This window comes from Caretta caretta, chromosome 23 (genome assembly GCF_965140235.1).
Source record: "Caretta caretta isolate rCarCar2 chromosome 23, rCarCar1.hap1, whole genome shotgun sequence".
In the NCBI taxonomy this organism is placed as follows: Eukaryota; Metazoa; Chordata; order Testudines; family Cheloniidae; genus Caretta; species Caretta caretta.
In genome coordinates this window covers 3,965,437-3,986,015 of record NC_134228.1, presented here as the reverse complement: position 1 = coordinate 3,986,015, position 20,579 = coordinate 3,965,437, and the positions used below count along the sequence as shown (strand labels likewise).

Sequence of the window (20,579 nt, the reverse complement as noted above, 5' to 3'; positions counted from 1 at the left end):
CAGAGGACATGGAGAAGGACTGATCACCATCCTCTTTGTAACAGCCCTTGGCATATTTGAAGACAGTTATCAGGTCCCCCGCAAGTCTTTTCTCAAGACTTTAAACCTGCCCATTTTTTTAACCTTTCCTCACAGGTCAGGTTAAACTGCTGATCATTTTTGTTGCTCTCTGGATTCTCTCCACTTTATCCCACTCTTTCCTAAAGTGCAGCACCCAGAATTGGACACCGCACTCCCTCTGAGGCCTTGCCAGTGCCATGCAGAGCAGGGTCCATTACCTCCCATGTCTTACATACGACACTTCTGTTCACACACCCCAGAATATCAGCCTTTTTCACAACTGCATCCCATTGATGATTCATTCAATTTGTGATCCACTATAAGCCCCCGATCCTTTTCGGCAGTACGACCCCCTAGCCAGTTATTCCCCATTTTGCATTTGAATTTTCCCTCCTAAGTGATGTTCTTTGCACTTGTCTTTATTGAATTTCATCTTGTTGATTTCAGACCAATTCTCCAATTTGTCAAGGTTGTTTTGAATTCTAATCCTGCCCTCCAAAGTGTTTGCAACCCCTCCCAGCTTGGTGTCATCTGTAAATTTGATAAATATACTCTCCCCTTCATTATCCACATCATTAATGAAAATATTGAATAGTGCCAGCCCCAAGCAGGACCCCACTACATACATCCCCTGAATTTGACAAACCATCGATAACTACTCTGAGTACAGTCTTTGAACCAGTTGTGCACCCACTTTATAATAATCTCATCTGGAACACATTTGCTTACAAGAACGTCATGGGTGACTGTGTCAAAAGCCTTCATCAAATCAAGCATCTACAGCTTCCCCCCGCCCCCATCCACTAGGCCAATAACCCTATCAAAGAAGGAAATAAGGTTGGCTTGGCATGATTTACTCTTAAAAGCCATGCTGGCTATTTCTGATCACACCATCATCCTCTAGGTGCTTACAAACAGATTGTTGGTTAATGGGTTCCAATATCTTCCCAGGTATCGAAGACAGGCTGACTGGTCTACAAATTCCCCATGTCCTATTTGTTCCCCCTTTTAAGATAGGTACCATGTTTGCCCTTCTCCAGTCCCCTGGAACCTCAACTCCTCCAGGAGTTCTTGAAGATCATTGCTAATGGTTCTGAGATTGACCCTAAGGTGTGTAAGGAACTAACTGAAACAATTTCATCAGGCCTTGCCGACTTGCATCTATCGAACTTGCCTAAATATTCTTTAGCCAGTTCTTTCCCTATTTTCGCTTGTGTTCCTTCCCCCTGGTCTCTTTGGACGTTTTAGATATCCCTTTATTTCATAGGCTAATAGGAGGCAAAGGGAAAAAAAGAAAAGCTCAGACAAGATCAAGCTGTTCCATTCTTATCCATTCCATCTGGCAGGCTGCATTTGAGTGGTTCCAATGAGCGTGGCCTAGGATCCAGGCAGCCTATTGCATCCGATGACCAAGAACATGCAGGGGGCACGGGACAGATGGATTTTATTGAAACGCAGGCACAGCAAGTGGTTTCCCTTTTCAAGAGGAAGGAGAAGAAGCGTGTTTAGTGCTATGGGACCAACCCCAGCCTCTACCCCTGCCCTCCCCACGTGTGAGCACACACTGTTTTTCCTACTCCAGTCCCAATTTACTCATGAGACATAACTGCAGCATTACAAATAAAAACAAACTCCAAAAACAACCACCAGCTGTTCTGGAAGAAAAAAGAAGAAGAAAAAAAAAAAAGCAGTTATCCCCCCCACCCCGGAACTCTGTACAAGGACACGTTGAACCAGTCTCTGGTCAACTGCTAAAAAGGCCCCAGCCCTACGGCTCCAGCAGCTTGCCCAGGAATCGCAAGTTGAGGATCTTGAGCTGCTCCTCCAAGTCCATGCGGACGATGCCATCCTCTCCGTCGATGCTCAAGAGGACGCCTGTCGCCTCCCGATCCTCCCCCAGGATCACCTTCACCTGGAGAAAGCAAGCACAGGAGCTTGAGGGGCAAGGGGATTATGCTTCTGCTAAATTTGATGCTGGAACTCAGAATTGATTGTGTCTGCCGTGGGGTAAAAGGGGCAAGGCTTGAGCACAAGACTGCCTGCACAGGGTCAATAAGTTCCTATCTATGATCCTTATCTGGCTGCTCCTAAGTGTATTTATCTTTCTGGCCCCCTGGGACATAGGACAGCGCTTTAGGATCCAGAGATGGAAAATGCTAAAAGAAAGCTAGGTATTAGTATTATCCCTATTGTACAGATGGGGAAACTGAGGCCCACAGAGTTAAAGTGACTTGCCCAAGCGAAAACTGAACCCAGCTCTCCAGAATCCCAGACTAGCCCCCTAACCACTGGACCATCCTTCCTCTCTAGGCATACGAACAACCCACCCCACCACATGGATTGCTCAGTACAATCCTGATTAGCTAAAGGCTGGTAGAAATATGTGAAGCGGTCGGGTGCGCTCAGGGTTGGAGGACACCCTAAGAACAGACATCAAGGTGGTCTCAGAGAAAGCAAGCAGTCTCCATTTCCATGTCTTGTCTATTTAGACTGGAAGCTCTTCAGGACAAGGCTGGTCTCTTACTCCTGTCTGGGCAGCGCCTGGCACAATGGGCACTCAGTGTGGGCACCAGAACATTAATAATCATGATCTCTGCAGTTTGGAAAGACCAGCTGCATCAGAACAAAGTTTGACCATCACATCTATTAAACCTGGCCGTTCTGAGTGCACATTAGATCTTTAACTCCCTATTAGTCACGATGGGGGTCCCGTACAAGCATAGCTGGCAAAGAAACTATTCTTTCTTTCTGGTGGTGCCCACAGCATGCGATGTGTTCCCAGGCACAGAAGACAGCATGGTCCCAGCTCCATGGAACTCACAGTCTAAAAACTTCTCCAAGGATGATTATATTGCAGGAGCACCTAGGAGCTGTAGTCATGGACCAGAATCCCATTGTGCCCGGCCCTGTACAGACAGAATAATACCTCCTGGGTGACCTTGGGCAATTCATTCTCCCCCGCACCCTCCTGTGCCTCAGTTTCCCCATCGGGAAAACAGGCATGACGACTCTGACCTCCTTTGTAATGCCCTTTGAGGTCTGCTGATGGAAAGCGTCAGGTAAGAGCGAGGGATGACTGTTGTAACTGCTTGAATGGGGACTATTTTCGTGGGACATATTACTACTAACTGAGGGACAATTCCCTCCCCTTGTACTCCTAACAATCCAGGGCCAGGGCCACCGCCTACTGTTTGCACCGCACCTAGCACAATGGGCCCCATAGGGAGTACCACACCAACCAGGAACAAACTACTCTTAATCAAGACCCAACACAGTCATACAGAATCAGGTTCTACGTAGGACCGTGTAATCCAACCACCGGAGAGGCCAGAGATGCCATTTGATCAGAGCTGCCAGACAGACGGGTTGGCGTTAACGTACCTTATTGTTTTTGGTCGGTATGACGGGCTCTAGGTGCTCGCTCGAAATGCTGACCACCTTCTCGCTGTCCTTCAGGTAGACTGAGCACATTCCACCCTGATGGGAGAAGACAGCCCGGTCAGGCGCCGACATTAAGCCATTCAGAGACCGCGTGCTCTTTCAGACCCATTTGTAGAGCACGCCTGAGCTCAAACGCAAAGCCGAGAATTCCCACCCCGGGATGCGAACCCTCTGGAATTCCAGGAAGATTCCAGCTGATCCCAAGAAACTCTGTCCCCCCCTCAAAAGCAACTTAGGATACCTCCACGCTGCAAGCAAAGGTCTGATTGCAGCATGGGTGGGCTTTGATCTAGCTCACGCAAATAAACAAACAGCTGTGTACACACATCGGCACAGTATTCAGCACGGGGCAGCCACCCAAGTACGTGCCCAGGTGGCCCCCACATCGACACTGCTGTTACCTGCGCACAGGTGTGGCGCAGAAAGGTTGCATACAAGAGCCTTCTCTGCAGTTTGTGGTATCTGAATGGCCTTATCGTGCACGCTTGCTCCTAACCAAGTGTGCTCTTACAACTCCTCATCTTCCTCACTTAACTTTCCCCTCCTCGCCCTACTGGCCTCGCAACTGGACACGTTTGGTTATTCACCGCACCACGTGTTGGCACCACTAGTCTTTATGTCCCTCGCTCTGTTCTCTGCCTCCCATGCACTATCCTGCACAGTTCAAACCTGTTCACGTCCCTAGCCTCTGTTTGCCAGAAGCTGGGAGGATGGATCACTTGATGATTGCCTGTCCTGTTCATTCCCCCTGGGGCGCCTGGCGTTGGCCACTGTCGGAAGACAGGATACTGGGCTAGGTGGACCTTTGGTCTGACCCAGAATGGCCGTTCTTATCTAGCTTATGTATGCGAGGGGGAGGGATAAACATTGGAGGACAGACACCAGACCCAATACAGCCGTGCATGCAGGCAGTAGTTCCGTCTAACTGGGTTTCTCCACATCCCCACTCTTCCCAACACCTGCAGGATCCAGACCTCGAAGCTACAAATACCTTGAATGAGATCAGATGGAGAATTCAGAAGCGACGGCGGCCTGAATACTTGCTTCTAACCCACTGCTCCAGGCAGGGCTGTTCTCTACAGCAATATTCTCCAGGGCTTTTCCTAGTCTTAATTAAAGAGGCCCCAGGGGTTGCCCTCTGCCCATACATAGCACAGTAATTCTCGCGGTCAGGATGCTTTCCTGGGTGCCTAGCCAGAGTGTGATTAATTTCACCCTTAATTATTTCATCCCCTTCCTTAGTAATTACACCCATCAGACCCTCCCTTATGCCCCATCTGGTTGCTCCCCGGCCCATTGACACGAAAACAGCGCGCTCTCTGCTACGCACCGTCACACTGCGGATGACTCCCGTCTGCCCCACCACCTGACTGTCCACATAGGTGTCTCGAATTTTGACCTGGATGTCGGTGGTGACCCAGTCGCTGGAGTTCTGCTCAATGCCGGAGCCGGGGGTGTGCGGGTTGTAACCCCCTGGAGAAGGAGCCCCTGGTGTCATGGGGCTGTAGCCCACTGGGCTGGGACTGGGGCTGGCCTGTGGGGAAGAAGCAGCACAGAGTTAGAGGTCTCTGCTCTCTGACATTAGCCTCTCACGGCCACAGCAAGAATTCCCGTTGGAACAGGGCCACGTCCCCGTCCGTCCCCCCCCCCCGGATCTGGCTAAGCCACCTGCAATTTGCAGCTCGGCCTGGCATTTTACCCAGCAAGGCGCTTGGACGGTACCTGATACGCCATGGGCGACGGGGTCGGGTGGTAACTGGCTGGCGAGTGGGTGTTCTGGTAGCCCACGGGGCTCGGCGCCACCTGGTGGTAACTCTGAGGGCTGGGGCTTGGCTGATAGGAGCCCTGAGGAGATGGAACAGCGTACGGAGAAAACTGATCAGTGTTGTACCTGCAATGAGAAGAGACAGGCAGTGAGGAGGGGGGTAGGAATAGAAGTCGGAACCCAGCGGGGCTCCAGTCTGTGTCCTCCTGCCCCAAGAGATCAGTCCATGGAGCCATAGACACGGGGATCAGAGATCTGCTCCAGCAGCAGGAGCACAGAAACGGGATCGGATCCCCGGAAACTAGCAGATCTCCTTTCCGGATGGGCGCGCCTGGAGAGAGAGCAGGGTCACCGCAAGACGCTGGGAGGCAGCTCTGCCTCTTGTTGGGGTCAGGCAGCAGGGTGCACCCCCGGGGAGGGAGGAATGGCCGCCATGTGGCTAGAAAGCAACGCAAGGCCCCTGACAGGAACTGCCCCGCTCTGCTCTAATGCTGGGCGCAAAGAGATTCACCCCAACCTAGCAAGAGACTCTTCCCCCGTCCCCCCTCCATGGGCACGCGCACTCACATGGCTGGGGTCCCCGGCGTCTGCGGATTGTACGGCGGATTGACCTGCGGAGACGAAGGGTCGGGGTAGCCGGGAGTCTGGGGGTTGGGGGTCCCCCCGTAGCCTTGCGGAGAGGGCGTGGGCTCGTCATCGAAGCCGTATTCAAACTCCTCATCCGCCCTGGGGAGGAGAACGCATCATTCACAAGGCATGTGGGAGACAGACGTCTGCAGCCCACCCATCACCTCCCCTTTGGAGCACACTGAAGTAACCGCCCCCGTCAGTTCTCCACTCTCCAGCAGAGGGCGCCACACTCACATGCCGAGTTCCCTTTGAGCTCCTGACACATGAAGCCCCCCCAGCCCAGCCCCCTCTCCCATAGCCCCCATCATGTCACACACCTCTGCCCCTTAGTGGCTGACCATGTCAAAGCTCCCCCCGTCCCCAGACTAGCACGCGAGACACGAACCTGGAGGGCGTATTGGGGTTGTTGGGGTCCCAAGCCCCGCTCTGCGCAGGTGTCCGGCTCCCGTCGTGCAGCGGCGTCTGGGAGCCGTAGTGCGGGGTCCTGCTGCCTGAAAGAGCCCAGCGCGCGCCTGGTTAGCACCGTGCCCGGGCAGCAGAGATGGGGAGGGGCCAGGCCCTACGTCACCCTTCTTCCATCCCACCCCTGGCCAGGATCTGGGGGAGACGCGCAGGTCCATCGGGCTCCCCCATTACCCAGCTCCATCAGGTGGGGCAGGGAGCACGGGCACAGGACAGAGTGAGTCGACTGCAGGGCTGGACAGTTCACTCCCGCCCTGTTCCCGGGGAGCCCCCTACCATAATCCTCCTACCCAGGGCCCAATTCCCCCAGCCCCCGCAGCAGCAGGCTCAGCTCACTCACCGTCATGCAGCGGAGTCTGCGAGCCGTACATGGGGGTGCGGGAGCCGGAGCCGTACATGGGGGTCTGCGAGCCGTACATGGGGGTGCGGCCATAGGCGGAGGTCATGCCGCCAGGTCTCCTCGAACCCCTGCCGGCGAGAGAGGAGTTGCTGTACACCCTTTTGCTCTGCCTGTCACTAGCGGGGCCTCAGCTTTCCCCTGAACACTGAAGCGGCCAACAAGGGTGGGTGCAAACTGTGCTGAGCCACTGGGCACTGAACTAAGCCCAGTTTCCCACCAGGGGCACCAAGTTGCTGGTCACTACCCAGCTGGGCTGGTTTAGCCAGGGTCCTAGAGGTTAGCAGCTCCATAGCCCAGGAGCCATCCCAGTTCCCCTTCTGCAGAAAGGGAATTTTCCCCTGCTCCCCTTCCAACCGGAGGAAACGTGGGGATCTCCTCTGCCACCAGCCTGATCGGCACTCGCTTCAACCACGGAGCCGGGCTGGCAGCCTCCATTCTGGGCTTGATCTGCCCCGATCCGGGCCCCACATAAGACAAGCCTATCACACAGTTCCCAACTGTGGGACTCAGCTGACCGCAGGAGACACATTACAGCAGCGTCCAGGAGTGAGAGTCACGGACCAGGACCCAGACCCAGACTCGTTGCCAGGGGATGTTGTGAAGGCCAAAAGTACAACTGGGTTCAAAAAAGAATGAGAGAAATTCATGGAGGACAGGTCCATGAATGGCTATTAGCCAAGATGCTCCGGATGTCCCTGAGCTGGGCCTGGACAACAAGGGATGGATCCCTCGATAATTGCCCTGGTCTGGTCTTTCCCTCTGAAGCATCTGGCTTTAGCCCAGTATCCTGTCTTCCCAGTGGCCAGAATGACCACTGGTCTGACCCAGTACAGCCATTCTTATGTTCTTACTACGCTTCTAGGCACAGTTCAGTGCGCCGGGCGCTGTACAGACACCAGAGGGCAGTCATTGGTGCAGCTACCTGGGCCAGAGCCGACCCCAGCAGCCCAGGATTGCAGCTTGCTGGCGGTGGCCCCCCAGCCCAGGCTCCCCTCAGAACAAGCCCCGTCTCCCCCGCCCGCTGCACTTACACTGTCGTGAGGCGCTGGCGATCCACTGAGATGGTCTGGCAGGTAGAATGGAGTTCCACGCGGGCCGTGGACTCCGTGGCATCCTTCACCACGCCGATGTAGCCTGAAAGAGAAGAGGCCTCAGCGCTCTGCACCTGACGCAGCTCCTCGAGATCCCAAGTGTATACAGCAGGGGGCGCCCAGCCTGAGCATCACCAAGGGCCGCCTGGAAAACGGGCCATGAGCCAAGCACACGTGGCCAGAGCACCAGCTGGAATCCAGAGCTCCCCTGCTCTGTGGTAAGACCTGCTAGGAGCTCAGGTCTACTCGGTCCTCACTCGACAGATACAGGGAGGGGACAGCCACAGGCTGGGTTTGAACTTTGGAGCTCACCTTAGGGGCTCCCCTGCATGGCAGGGACAGACGGGCTGTCCACTAACAGCAGAGACTAAGCTCCCTCTCAGGCATGGGAGCAAAACCCGCACGTCCTGACTCCCTGCTCTAACCACTGGACTCCACCACCCTCCCACAGCCAGGAACAGAACCCAGGAGCTTCCCCCCACCCCCTGGCCCCAGCCACTAGACATGCTGCCCCCGGGAATTCCTCACCGCTCAACAGTCCCCCCCACATTCTAATGGAACAGACCTGCCAGATACCTCCCAGCCCCTTCCTGCCCTGCTACGAAAGGCAGAGGACTGGCCCTGTCCGGCAACTGGCCCATCATTACCTTTGTAGGGTCCCTGGGAGATCCGCACCGTCTGCCCTATCAGGTCGTTGTCCCTGCGTCCACGGCCTCGGCTCATCCCACCCCCGCCAAAGCCACCTCGCTGACCTGTGGAGGGGGGCAGAGATCAGAGCAGGACAGTGCCCCCAGGGCTGCAGCCTCACATCACCCCAGTGTTACAGGTTGCCCCCGCCATACAGGACAGTAAGTCACCATAGTGCTGCACCGACCCCCAAACAGGGCCAGCCGGGGGTGCTATAAACACCGGGGTGAGCCAGAGCCTACAGAAATCCCCGAACCAAGGCCCACCCCACAGGACACCCACCTGCTGCGCTGGGGTGCATGGGGCTGCTGATCCGAGGACTCATGGGCGCAAAGCCACCGACGGTGAAGTTGGTGACGTCCCGGGGCTGCAAGAGGGAAAGCGCATGAGAGCAGGAAGGGGAATCCTCCCGCAGAGCTGGGGCTCCCAGAGGACGGAAGGAATCTCTGGGTTCATCTCCCCCACGCAAAGCTGGGAGTGGGGGAGGGAAAGTCCCTCTGGGGCCCTGAGATGAAACCTGGTGATGCACCAAGGGGGAGCCAGGGTGACACAAGGGGGCACTATGTTCCCCCAGAACCAATGAGGAGGGAGTAGATCCATGCCCTGGGAAGGGAAGTGTGGACACATTCTCCACCCCGCCCACAGGAGGCTCTGGCTCCGCCCCACCCCATCAGCTGCAGGAGGACACAGCCCTAAGGCAAATCGGCCTGCAGCTTTCTTTTCCCTTCTCTAGCCAAAGATCTCAAAGCACTTCCCAAACTCACCCCTACCCACTTTCTTACCTCACCCCCAGTCTACCGGGGGAGAGACTCACAGGGTCACACATGAGCAGGGGAACCCAGGAATCCTGCTTCCCAGGGCCATACTCTAGCCACCAGACAACACTGTCTCCGTAAGTTGCCTGGGGCTGCTGATTCACATTTCAGGGCATGGAACGTTTGCCAGCTGGGGGGTCTGGAAGAAATCCACCCCTCCCAATGCAACCACATTGGGGGTGTCTTCCTTGAACCACCCAGAAGCTGCTGAAAGGGACTAGGCAGCCTAACCCAGCCTCATGGGGATGGGGAGGCAGATCTGGGACAGACGGGCTCATGGTAGAACAGGGAGGCAGGACCCGAGACTGGACAGCCCAGTGGTCTGCTTCAGGCAAGTCATACTAGCTAGGGTGAGGCCCCGGGCGTCTCCCTAGGCTCCTTACCTTCGAGCCCCCAGCCAGCACCAGGTGGCGAGTCTTACACACAAACATGCCCCCATTCTCTACCAGCTTCTTGCAGTGCAGGAATCCAAAGCCGCGGAAGAGGTGTCTGATCTCCCCCTCGCGACCCTGGGGAAGGAGAAGCAGGGAGGAGAGTTATTCCGGGGAACCCCTCTAACCCAGGCACGCTGGGGCTGCATCCAGAGCCCAGCCGCAAAGCGGGGAGGCCAAATTCACAGCCCCCCAGGGGCAGGGCACATCACAGAGTCAGAAGACAGCTGAAGCTCCCAGTCCCTGGAGCCTGCACCTCGGCACTGGTGCAACCTGAGGAGGGAGCACCTCACTCACCACTGCAATGCAGCCACCTCTGGAATCCAATACAGCAGCTGTTCAAAGCTGCTCAGCAAGAGATTAGGACAGGAAGCGAAGAACAAAACTGTACCCGGTTGCAGGGGGATCCCAGGGGTATGAGGGAAATTAACAGAGTTGAAACATGGCCACAACTCTGGGCATAAACATGCTGACTCTTGTGAAAATTGCCATTGGGTCTTTAAGGGCCCCACATGGTCAGGAAGTCTATTTAGAGAGAGAATGCTTCCAGCTGCATGGCGAGCCCCACACAGAAGTCAGCAGTGATTCCAAGGGAAGACAGCAGCCTGAGCGAGTTGCCGGTTCTCTCCCCACAAAGTGATCTCTCCCCTTTAAATTCCAACCCAGCCCAGCTCCAGCTGCAAGAGCGCCATCAGAGATGGCACGATCTCCCAGCAGGGCGCTGGCCTCCACTCACTGGAGCATGGGGAGTGCAGACAAGACCTTAAGCTTTTCAGCCCCCTCCACACACAGGCCCATGGCCTGCCTATCAGGAAGCCCCTTCCCCGCCCACCTCCTCCTCACCGAGTGTGGCCCGTCAATGACTTTAACGATGTCCTTGACGTGGATATTGTTCTGCTCAGAGTCCAGGGCCACAGCAAAGCGATTGTCCTTCTTCCGCGTCACAGCCTGATGCCTGACCGTCACCACTTTGCCGTACATGTTCAGGACCTGCACGGGGAATGGGGAGGGAAGAGAGGAATCACCAGAGCTGGGGGCAGGAAGGAAATTTTCCCTCAAGTCAGACTGGCAGAGACCAAGGGGGCTTTTCACCTTCCTCTGCGGCATGGGGCTTGGGTCACTTGCTGGTTTGAACTGGAGTAAATGGTGGGTTCTCTGGAGCCTGAAGTGTTTAAATCAAGACTTGAGGCCATCAATAACTCAGCCAGACGTTACAGATGTTCTACAGGTGTGGGTGGGCGAGGTTCTCTGGCCTGCGACGTGCAGCAGGTCAGACCAGATGATCACAATGGTCCCTTCTGGCCTCCCAGTCTCTGAATCTATGAGACTGGCTTAGAGACACTGCCAGGAAACAGGAGTTCTATGGGGCTGGCTTCTGCCCAAGACCCCAAAACAACCCACCAGCCCAGAGGGACTAGAGCTCTTGGTAAATAAGACCATATGGGACCACTGATCACGTAGTCTGACCTGTGTAGCACAGAGAAAAGAACCCAGGCAGTTAGGATTGCAAACGACATTGGGAAAAAACTCAGCAGCCCCTCCTCGTCAGGTCTGGAAGCAGAGCAGTCGGGTCAGACCAAGAAGGGAGAAGCGGGAACCCACCTTCAGGCAGAACGGGGAATTCCGGCCTCGAGCCAGGCAGAGGTTGTGGCCGGATCATTTTGATCCCATTAATCCTTTCACTGAACATCATGCACGGGCGAGAAGCCCAACACTGAAGGGATATCAGAAAGCAATTCTCCTTCCCAACGGCTCAGCTGGCGGGGTGCACGCAGCTGGGAGGGATCGGGCATGGGCCCCCAGCAGAGGTAGGATGCCAGACTGCCCAGACCTTTTCCAGGGCAAACGCTAGGTTTCTTCTGCTGCAGAACCTACCTAGAGAGAAGCCAGCAGCTCCCCACGCAAAGGTTCTGAGCTGCCTTGTTAGCACTCCAGTGAGACGCCCAATGCTGGGAGAAAAGCGCACACCCACCTGGAAGGTCTCCCGCTCCAGGCGGACGATAACCCCGACGGTCTGGGGATCCAGTTGGACCAGCTCGCCCCACTCGTGCTGCCCACCCACGTCCACGCCGGAGGCCGTCTCGGAGCAGAGCTGCAAGTCCCGAGGCAGCACCTTGAGCTGGAAGAGGGGAAGCGAGTGAGCGAGCGGCCCCGGGGAGGGGACAGTCAGAGGGGAGCGCCCGGGGCTCCGCCGCCGCCCCGCTCACCTCGTGCATGGTGAGGTCCGAGAAGAGGATGACGAAGTTCTCCTCCACCCGCACGATCAGTCCCGTGTCGCCCTCGAAGCGCCCAGCGATCACCTTGACGTGGTCTCCCATCTTGAAGTACTTACGCAGCTCTTGAGCTGGGAACTCCAGCATGTCCTGGGCAGAGGAGGAACGGGGTAAGGGCGGGACGCAGGAGACTGACAGGACGGGGTGATAGCAGGATGCAGGTGGGCACTGCCTATTGCAGGGTTCACAACTCTATAGTTTCACGTTCCCGGGTTAATCTCGGAGATGCCAGGGACCACAGGCACAGCATCCAGGAACGCGCAGGTCCAAAAGGCCTGCTGCCCCCTATAGGTACAGCCAGGAGTATCACACCCCCACTGCCAAGCCTGCACTTGGTCTCCTTGGCCGCCCAAGGGCCTGGATGGAAGCCCAGGCCGGCACCACCCATCCCATACCTTGAGATCCTCATGCTTGGGCATGATGGTGATTTTGTTGCCGTCCACGCTCAGGATCTTGCCCTGCAGGTTGATCAGCTCCCCCTCACACACCTCCACGTTGTCCCCAGGTTGGAAGTTGTGTTCCCGTTCCTTCCCTGCCCAACGGAGAGCACCGTGACTTGCGGGGAGGGCGCCGCTCCCAGGCAGCAGCAGCCCCACACGTGCCGACAGCACGGCCCCCTGCAGATTCAGGGGCAAGACCCAGGGGCAGAGACCAACCCTCCCACCAATCCCCGTGGGCTAGACGGACTCCCCGCTGCGCATGAGTCATCGCCACGTACCTGTGCTTTCGGTAACCACCTCCAGATCGATGCCTTCCGGCTGGTCCTCAAACTTCTCCAGCTCAGACAGGGTGGGCTTCACCCCCTCCGTGATCTGGCAGCCGGGGGACAAAGGCAGAGAGATTTCAGGGAGGGGGAGGGGAGACAGAAACCCAAATGGAGCCTGCAGAGCTTCCCTCCAACCTGAGATTCCCCATTCCTAGGGGTCAGGCTCCCTGCCTTGCCGAGCAACAGGAGACGAGAGCGGGGCTTTGCTCCAGGGGTGGGTTCATCTCAATCCCCATAGTGGAGTCTGACATGCAAATGACACGCCCAGATGGGGATCTTGCTGTCCGCCACCCCCGTCTGCAAATACACATTCAACTCCCCCAACACGCAGATAGGGATTTCAGCAATTTGTCCCCCCACTCAGACGTCCAAATAGAGATCCCACACCCACCCCATCACGTGAGCAGAGGAGGACTCCACAGAGTTCACAATAGGCATGTTGAAAATTTTCCATCAGAAGTGGGTTTGGGGTTTTGGCAGGGTTATAAACAGCAAATTGGGTTTCCGACTAAACAGAGGTTTCTGTGAGATGAGCCTGTGTTTCATGAGAAGTTTCAATTTTTCCATCAAAAATCAAGTGTCCAAAACCAAAATATTTCAATTTGGATGTGCTGCCGCAGTGCATCATGGGAGATGTAGTTCAGGTAACTCACCTCATGATTCTCTTCTATGGACCAGGTTCTCCAGCTGGACTACATCTCCCATGATGCACAGAGGCCCTGGACTCCCATTGTGTGCCTCCAAGAAGGGAGGTCATGGTGCCTCATGGGAGATGTAGTCTAACCAAGGAGGCCAGCTCACGGTGGAAAATAGGAGCACAAGGCACCAAACTACAACTCCCATGAAGCACCACAGCAACATTTCCAGCCCAGAACTTTTTTGATTTTTGCCAAAAAAAAATTAAGTTTTCTGAAGGAGGGGGGACCCCAAAAACCTCATTTTCTGACCCGCCCTAACCTATGCCTTGGCAGATCTGGTTCCTGCTCCGGCTCAGAGCCCCACCTCGACAAGAGCCTCTTGGCACAGAGCCACAGATACTCACCACGGCCGACATGGCAAAGCTCTTGAAGAGGAAGCCCTTGCGACTGTAACGATTGCCTTCAAAGATGAGGAAATCACCGTCGGAAGCAACATCTCCCCCCAAGGACCTAGAACGGGGGAGAGGGAGAGCATTAGAGGGTCAGGCACCCAGAGCGGCAGCTTTCTCAGAAGGGGGACAAGCTGTTTCATAATGGGACAGAAGAGCTGCAGGGAATGGTGGCTCTACCTCTGCTGGCCCGGGATTTCAGGACTCCAGGGTTAGGTCTCTCACCAGCAGCTGTCTAGATTGCCAGGCTGGGGCAAATCCACCCAGCTCCCAGGGCAGGGAGAGGGTCTGAATGCCCTTCCAAAGGCTCAGAGCCCCTCGCCACTGAAGGAGCCCAAGTCCCAGTGCACCTGTGGATGGAGCTGGAGGAAGACATGATGGAAGGAGGACAAATCATCACCATCTCTATCCGCCTGTGACCCGGGGACCCTGCAGTGCCAACTGGCAGAGGACACAGGCGGTGCAGAGGGTTTTACAGAGATCCCTTGAGTCAGGTATCTGCAGAATAGTTCCCCAAAGGGTGGCATGTGAGGTGTCTACCAAGAGCCAGTTGCCCACTGGTCATAATCACTACAAAATATATGTACGGATAATATTTAAGGAGCTATGTATTAATACCGAATGTTGTGCTCTTAAGGTCTTGCAGTTAAGGCAGGTCACCAGAAGGTGACTACCTCGGATATGTTCCTTTCAGAAAGGAGGTAACAGATGCCTATCTCCCTGTCTGGTCACGTGAGTATCGGGTGTTGTATGCCTATTTGCAGACCGGGCCAGGTGCAAATTGAGAGATTGCAGAATCTACAGGAAGAAACAAACTATGGGGATTGGGGGTCCTGTTTATGAATAAAGACAAAGGATTGATCTGGGATATCTTGGGAGCCCACTGAATCCTTCAGGTAGGAGATGAACTGACAGCGTGTGTGTCAGGAAAGACGAGTCACAGCTAGCCAGACTGAAAAGCCCAGCAGGGATTTTAGGAGAGCAACATTCTAAAAAACACGAGAGGGTCGTCTTCATTTAGTCTGAGCTCCAGGAGACATGTTATGATTTTATTTTCTTTGTAACCATTGGTTTCCAGTTCTTCTCCTTGCTACTACTTCAAAACTCCATTCTGTATTACATACACTTATATTAGATTTCACTATAAACCTATCCAAGTGCCACAGTGGCCACAGATGTTGCGTCCTCGCGCTGAGGGGACACCGCCCCGCCCTGGATCATCCCCGGCAAGAAGCCAGTCACTTACCGGATCTTTTCAGCATCAAACAGCCGCTGAGGGGGCCTCTTGAACTTCTTCCGCTTGGCGAACCAGTCCTTCTGCAATTCAAGCAGAGGAGGGGGAAGTCACCACCAGGTCTGGGGGGTCAGGAATCCCCACCAGACTGTATGGGTGGGGTACTGAATGCCATCGACAGACCCTCTGGAAAGGCATTCGCCCGCCTCTCTTGGGGGGATAACAGAAGGGCCCTGCTGATCACGGGCTGTGAGCAGGAGGAACCCACCCCTCCTAGGGCAGTACTGCACAGCGAGGTGCACCGGAGTAAGCGCTTTACAGTGGAGAAATGCGTCCCCCTGTCATCAGCCGGGAAACTATGGGGATACAGACATGCCAACACACCACCACTTGAAGCCCACCAAACTGGAATTGCCAGAGCTGGGGCACGAAGGCATTAGCAGCCTTGAAGCGTAAATGGGGACAAACTCTTCCCTCGCAGCAGAACCGAGCTCAGCGAATCCTGCCAGCCAACATACCAGGCTCATGCGAGCTTTGATCCGGTCAAAATCGATTCGCGGGATCATCTTCAGAGAGATCTGGTTCTGGCTCGGCTCAACGTAATCCACCTGGAAGGGAAGACGACATGAGCTCAGGAGAGGAGGAGGGTAGCGTCATGGAGACGCCAGACACGGCCAGTCTCACTCGCAGCAGCAGGACAGGAAGACAGTGTGGGCTCCTCTGGTGTCCAATGTCACGCTAGCTGGGGACAGAGCAGAAATTGAACCCACCCCTATTGCAATCTCTTGCGCCCGCTCCCACCCATAGCAAGGGCAAGGATTCCCAACACCCAGCTCCCGCTTCACTGAAGACAACGCTCCCGGACTCCGACGACTGCCTGCCCCAAATCAGAGCCTTAAATTAAAGGTACACCTGAACGCCAGCTTCCCGAGCCCCAGCCCTCTGTTCTGGGCCAGCCAGCGCCCCTGGCCCGTACCTGAGCAATGTCGTCCTTGTAAATGCCTCTCTTGAGCCGGACCCAGGACTTGGGCTTCAGGTTGGTCACCTCCTTCACCACCTTCAGCACGTCTGTCATCTCCTTGATGGGCACCATCTGCTGGTTCCAGTAGCCCATCCGCAGGTTGCCCACGCCCTCAATTGCCTGCTTCACGTGGGTCTGCTTGTAGGCCTCGACATAGATGTAGCCTTTCACATGCTCGGGGGCCACCACAGACTTGATCTGCAGGGGCTGTGGGTGGGCAGGGAGAGAAGTTCCATGAGATACGGGGGCTGGCTTCAGGCACACTCCAGCTTAGCCAATCCCCCCTTCAACAGATCAACAGCAGGAAGCCCGGATCAAGTCAGGAACCGCACGACCCACTCCCAACAAGCTCTGTGGTCAACAGCACTAAGCCACCCCACAAAGCTGAACTGAGTTCGGGGCCAAGGGGACTCCTGCCCTCCATCCTTACCGTGTCTGTGAACTGGTAGGCGATGAATTTCCTCATCAGGGCTATGGCTGTGGCACGTTCCTCTCCGATCTGGGGAGAGAGGAGAAGAGAGGCCGCAGTGAGAGAAGTCTCTAGCCAAAGAGACGCCCCAACTCAGAGAGGAGGTGGCGTTCACGGCTAATTAAAACCCAGACGTGGTGCAGCGGGAGCTCGTGATTCAGGGTTTAGAGGTGTTTCAATAGCATCCTCCCCTAGCTGGAACGTACCTTACACTTCACGGTCCAGAGGTTGGGATCCCTGAGTGGAAAAAAAGAAAAAAAAAGCTGTTCGCAAAATAACCTTTGTTATGTTGGCAGACCAGGTGCCAACTCCTGCCAGAGCCCCAGGCCAATTCACTTGTGTATTAGTATAGATCAAAGTGATTGTTAAAGGTATGAGAGTGTAGCTGGTGTTTAAACTTCATGAAAACTAATGGGATGTTACTTGCATTTTCACTTATCTGTATCCCATTATCATATATCAGCAAATACCTACACTGCATGTAGCCCTCTAACTAAATAGAATGCAAGTGAAGAACTTTAACAGAAAAGGGCTAATTTCAAAGCAAGTGTTCATTGTGGGTGATGATCAGAAATCAAAGACTCAAAATGCATTCCTCACTCTCCATCAGCAAAGGAAAAGCCCACACTGTCAGTTTGTTTTCTGTGAGAAGAAGCTAGGTGTGTGGATTCTAGCAAAGATCCTGGATCTCTGGACTGCTTGGACTCTTACAGGGAAGTGCACCAGATGCAAAGCGGGGATCCCCAGAGACAATCTAGGTACCCTGAAAAGACTTTTGGGAAACTGGCAGTTTATTACATCACTGCCACCATTTGGAATTACAAACTGACTCACCTATGCATGTATTTTAACTGCTTTAACCTCTCAGTAACTCATTTCCTTTTCTTAGCTAATAAGCCTTTACTTAGTTCGCTATAGACTTGGCTTCCAGCCTTCTCTTTGGTGTAAGATCTGGAGAACCAGTTGATCTGGGGTAAGTGACTAGTCTCTTGGGACTGGAAGCAACCTAAATGTGATGTGGTTTTTGGTGTAAGAAACCATTTTATCACAATGCCCAGTTTGTCTGTGTCACAAGATAGCCTGGAGAGTCCAAGGGAACTGTCTGTGACTCCATGGTCATACTGGGACAGTGTCCAGTTCACATCTGTCACTGGCTTGGTGAAAGCTAATTACAGAACACACCACCAGTTTGCAGTGTCTGCCCTCAGGTAGGCACTCACGGACGTGAGCCACTCCAGGGTGATATCACCTATGCCTCCCACTCTGTCAGGTCCCTCTCCTCCGTGTCCTCTCACCCACCACTCCTGGCCTGATGTCACAGCCCATTCCCTGCTCTACTCTTCATGCGCCCTGGTCTTGGATGACCTTCCATCCCCCCTCCACCAGGTGCACCTTCTCCCGGGCAGAAGGGCCTTACTTGACACCGGGCAGTAACTGCTGCTGCGTGATGTCATCCGAAAGCTCATCAGAACCGCCGTACACCCTGCAAGGGAAACAGAAGGAGAGATGGGGAGAAATGTCAGGCCCAGCAAGGACAGCAGGAGCTGCGAGTTGTGACAGCAGCGATTCCGAGAGGCCAGGGCAGCCGGCCACTCCATGCACACACCAGGGAGGAGGGGAATTATCTGCTCCTGTTCAGAACCAAGCTAGGAGAACAGATGCTCTAGAACCAACCAGTACTTGGCTACGGTCAGGAGACCAGCCCCTTCCTGCAGAGTCAGACCAGCCGAAGCACTAGCTTGGTCTGTTACACACCAGGGGAATCAGGCAGAGACCTTTGCGGGGCTCATCTCTAAACGCCCTGAAGGAAACGGAGAGGGTCCTGCTGTTTCCCAGGGATCCATGAGGCACTGACAGCCTCTGTCTGCTCCTGCTGTTCGGTCCCTTTCCAGGCCGCAAGGACTGGGGTGGGGGAACAACCTGGCTTCCAGGCACAACTTCACCGTGGAGATCAGGGAATTAAAGGCCTACCTTTCCCATGGGGATAGGAAGAAGGAATCAGAGACCCATGGGGAAGGAGCAGGAGCCAGGTGACCCTGAGGGCTGGGGTGACTGGAGGAGTGTGGGCACACCTAGTTTGGAGGATCTTGGGGGAGGGCATAAGGGAGAGATGACCCCCCCACACACACACACTCTTTGCCCTGGGGGCTGCGCACTCACGTTTCTCCCACGGAGGACTTGGCGTATTTCTTCATGTAATATTCGCCCAGCTCCTCCTCGCGCTGGTCCCTGCGGAGAGACAGCGAAGGAGAAGGCATGAGGGATCGGATTGAACCGACGCAGGCCACAGCCCCGCTGGCAGCGCAGAGACAAGGGGAGCGACTCGGGCTCCTTTCCCCAACCAAGCTCGCAGAGCAAGGAGTCGCCAGGGAGCAACACAGGTGCTCTGGGATCATGGCCACTGGTTGAGCTGAGGCTGCCCTAGGATAGAGCCAGATCTCCCCCAGCAGAGTGGGTAAAGCCCCCAGGTTACCAGAGCATATGGCACAGGCACCGCTGCCCTCTGCTGGGCACTCTCAGACCTACTTCGGGTTCTTTAGGGCGCCCCTAGTGGACATTCATAGAAATCACAGAATCATAAAAAGAAAAGGAGTACTTGTGGCACCTTAGAGACTAACCAATTTATTTGAGCATGAGCTTTCGTGAGCTACAGATGAAGTGAGCTGTAGCTCACGAAAGCTCATGCTCAAATAAATTGGTTAGTCTCTAAGGTGCCACAAGTACTCCTTTTCTTTTTGCGAATACAGACTAACACGGCTGTTCCTCTGAAACCTCACAGAATCATAGAATATCAGGGTTGGAAGGGACCTCAGGAGGTCATCTAGTCCAACCCCCTGCTCAAAAGCAGGACCAATCCCCGATTAAATCATCCCAGCCAGGGCTTTGTCAAGCCTGACCTTAAAAACTTCTAAGGAAGGAGATTCTACCACCTCCCTAGGTAACGCATTCCAGTGTTTCACCACCCTCTTAGTGAAAAAGTTTTTCCTAATATCCAACCTAAACCTCCCCCACTGCAACATTCTTTTCCAGCTCCACCAGAGAGACCCATGTGCTGGGATGTGAAAGTCCCAGGTCCTATTCCCCACCATGCATTTACACTGGACACCAACATGTGCACGTCACAGGCCGCAACATCATCCCGCTCTCCGGCTGCCGCGTTTCCCCCCACCCCAAGCACAGGATAACATCACCTCCACAGGTTCTGCAGCCTCCGGGCCCCAGAGCGATCCTCGTCCAGAACCACATTATCAATGTTGGAGGCTGCAAGAGACGCAGAGGTTAAATAGCCCCCACACCTAGCACCTCCGGGGGAGGGGAGAGCCCTGGAAACGGTCCACAATGTGGCCGACCGCCCAAAGGGCGGTCGATCAGCGAAGCAAAGGTGAGGCCTGGGAAGGGACAGGATGGTGGGAAGCAAAATTCAGCCGCACGCAACAGCCGACTCCGCCGACAGTTCCCTCGTGGCTGGAGCACGAGTGAGGCAGCGAACGGGGCACTCGCGTTCGGAAGAGGGATCCCGGGATCCTCACTGCGAACGCGCTGGGCTTGACTCGGTTTCCCCACACTTCACCGACCTAGGCAGCACCTCTTCCTCTGCTGCAGAGTCAAGCCACAGCTCGAGCCAGGCCACTACAGGGCGACAGAGCCTCCATGAGGCAGCTTCTGTGACCACAACAGGAGACAGCAAACCCACTGCCCCTTTCCGATTAGCCCCCCCCACCCCCACCCCCACCCCCACCCCCAGCCTGCTCTATTGCTGCACCGGCCAGAACAGCAACTGAGCCAAGGGTCGGATACTTTCTCCAGCATCGTTCCTGGGGCCCACCCGGCTGAAAGGAAGCGGAAAAGACAAGGCAGCACCAGGAAGGGGCGGGGCGGGGGGCGAGGGGGAGGGCTGTGAAGAGGCAGGGGCTGGAATGAAAAACAGGCTTACCTTCAATTTCTTC

The 20,579-nt window shown here is 55.1% G+C and overlaps 1 protein-coding gene across 2 annotated transcripts in view; it reads right to left on the bottom strand.

Moving 5' to 3' along the window:
* Positions 1–1,487: 1,487 nt before the first annotated feature.
* The window catches only part of SUPT5H (SPT5 homolog, DSIF elongation factor subunit), a 30,580-nt gene continuing 11,488 nt past the window's right edge, over positions 1,488–20,579 (bottom strand). The window contains exons 5-30 of one of the 2 annotated variants that reach the window (XM_048832438.2): positions 20,567–20,578; positions 19,824–19,893; positions 18,793–18,861; positions 18,050–18,115; positions 16,839–16,869; positions 16,594–16,662; positions 16,119–16,370; positions 15,661–15,750; positions 15,155–15,225; positions 13,864–13,969; positions 12,774–12,867; positions 12,451–12,587; positions 11,990–12,145; positions 11,755–11,901; positions 10,626–10,772; positions 9,735–9,860; positions 8,819–8,903; positions 8,497–8,601; positions 7,790–7,892; positions 6,699–6,826; positions 6,282–6,387; positions 5,834–5,992; positions 5,224–5,392; positions 4,832–5,035; positions 3,442–3,537; positions 1,488–1,972 (exon numbers count right to left, since the gene is read on the bottom strand). In XM_048832438.2, coding sequence (XP_048688395.1) covers positions 1,829–1,972; positions 3,442–3,537; positions 4,832–5,035; positions 5,224–5,392; positions 5,834–5,992; positions 6,282–6,387; positions 6,699–6,826; positions 7,790–7,892; positions 8,497–8,601; positions 8,819–8,903; positions 9,735–9,860; positions 10,626–10,772; positions 11,755–11,901; positions 11,990–12,145; positions 12,451–12,587; positions 12,774–12,867; positions 13,864–13,969; positions 15,155–15,225; positions 15,661–15,750; positions 16,119–16,370; positions 16,594–16,662; positions 16,839–16,869; positions 18,050–18,115; positions 18,793–18,861; positions 19,824–19,893; positions 20,567–20,578 — 2,942 coding nt within the window. In that variant the 3' untranslated portion in view covers positions 1,488–1,828. The remainder of the gene's footprint in view (positions 1,973–3,441; positions 3,538–4,831; positions 5,036–5,223; positions 5,393–5,833; positions 5,993–6,281; positions 6,388–6,698; positions 6,827–7,789; positions 7,893–8,496; positions 8,602–8,818; positions 8,904–9,734; positions 9,861–10,625; positions 10,773–11,754; positions 11,902–11,989; positions 12,146–12,450; positions 12,588–12,773; positions 12,868–13,863; positions 13,970–15,154; positions 15,226–15,660; positions 15,751–16,118; positions 16,371–16,593; positions 16,663–16,838; positions 16,870–18,049; positions 18,116–18,792; positions 18,862–19,823; positions 19,894–20,566; position 20,579) is intronic. The other variant, XM_048832440.2, reaches the window with a different exon arrangement.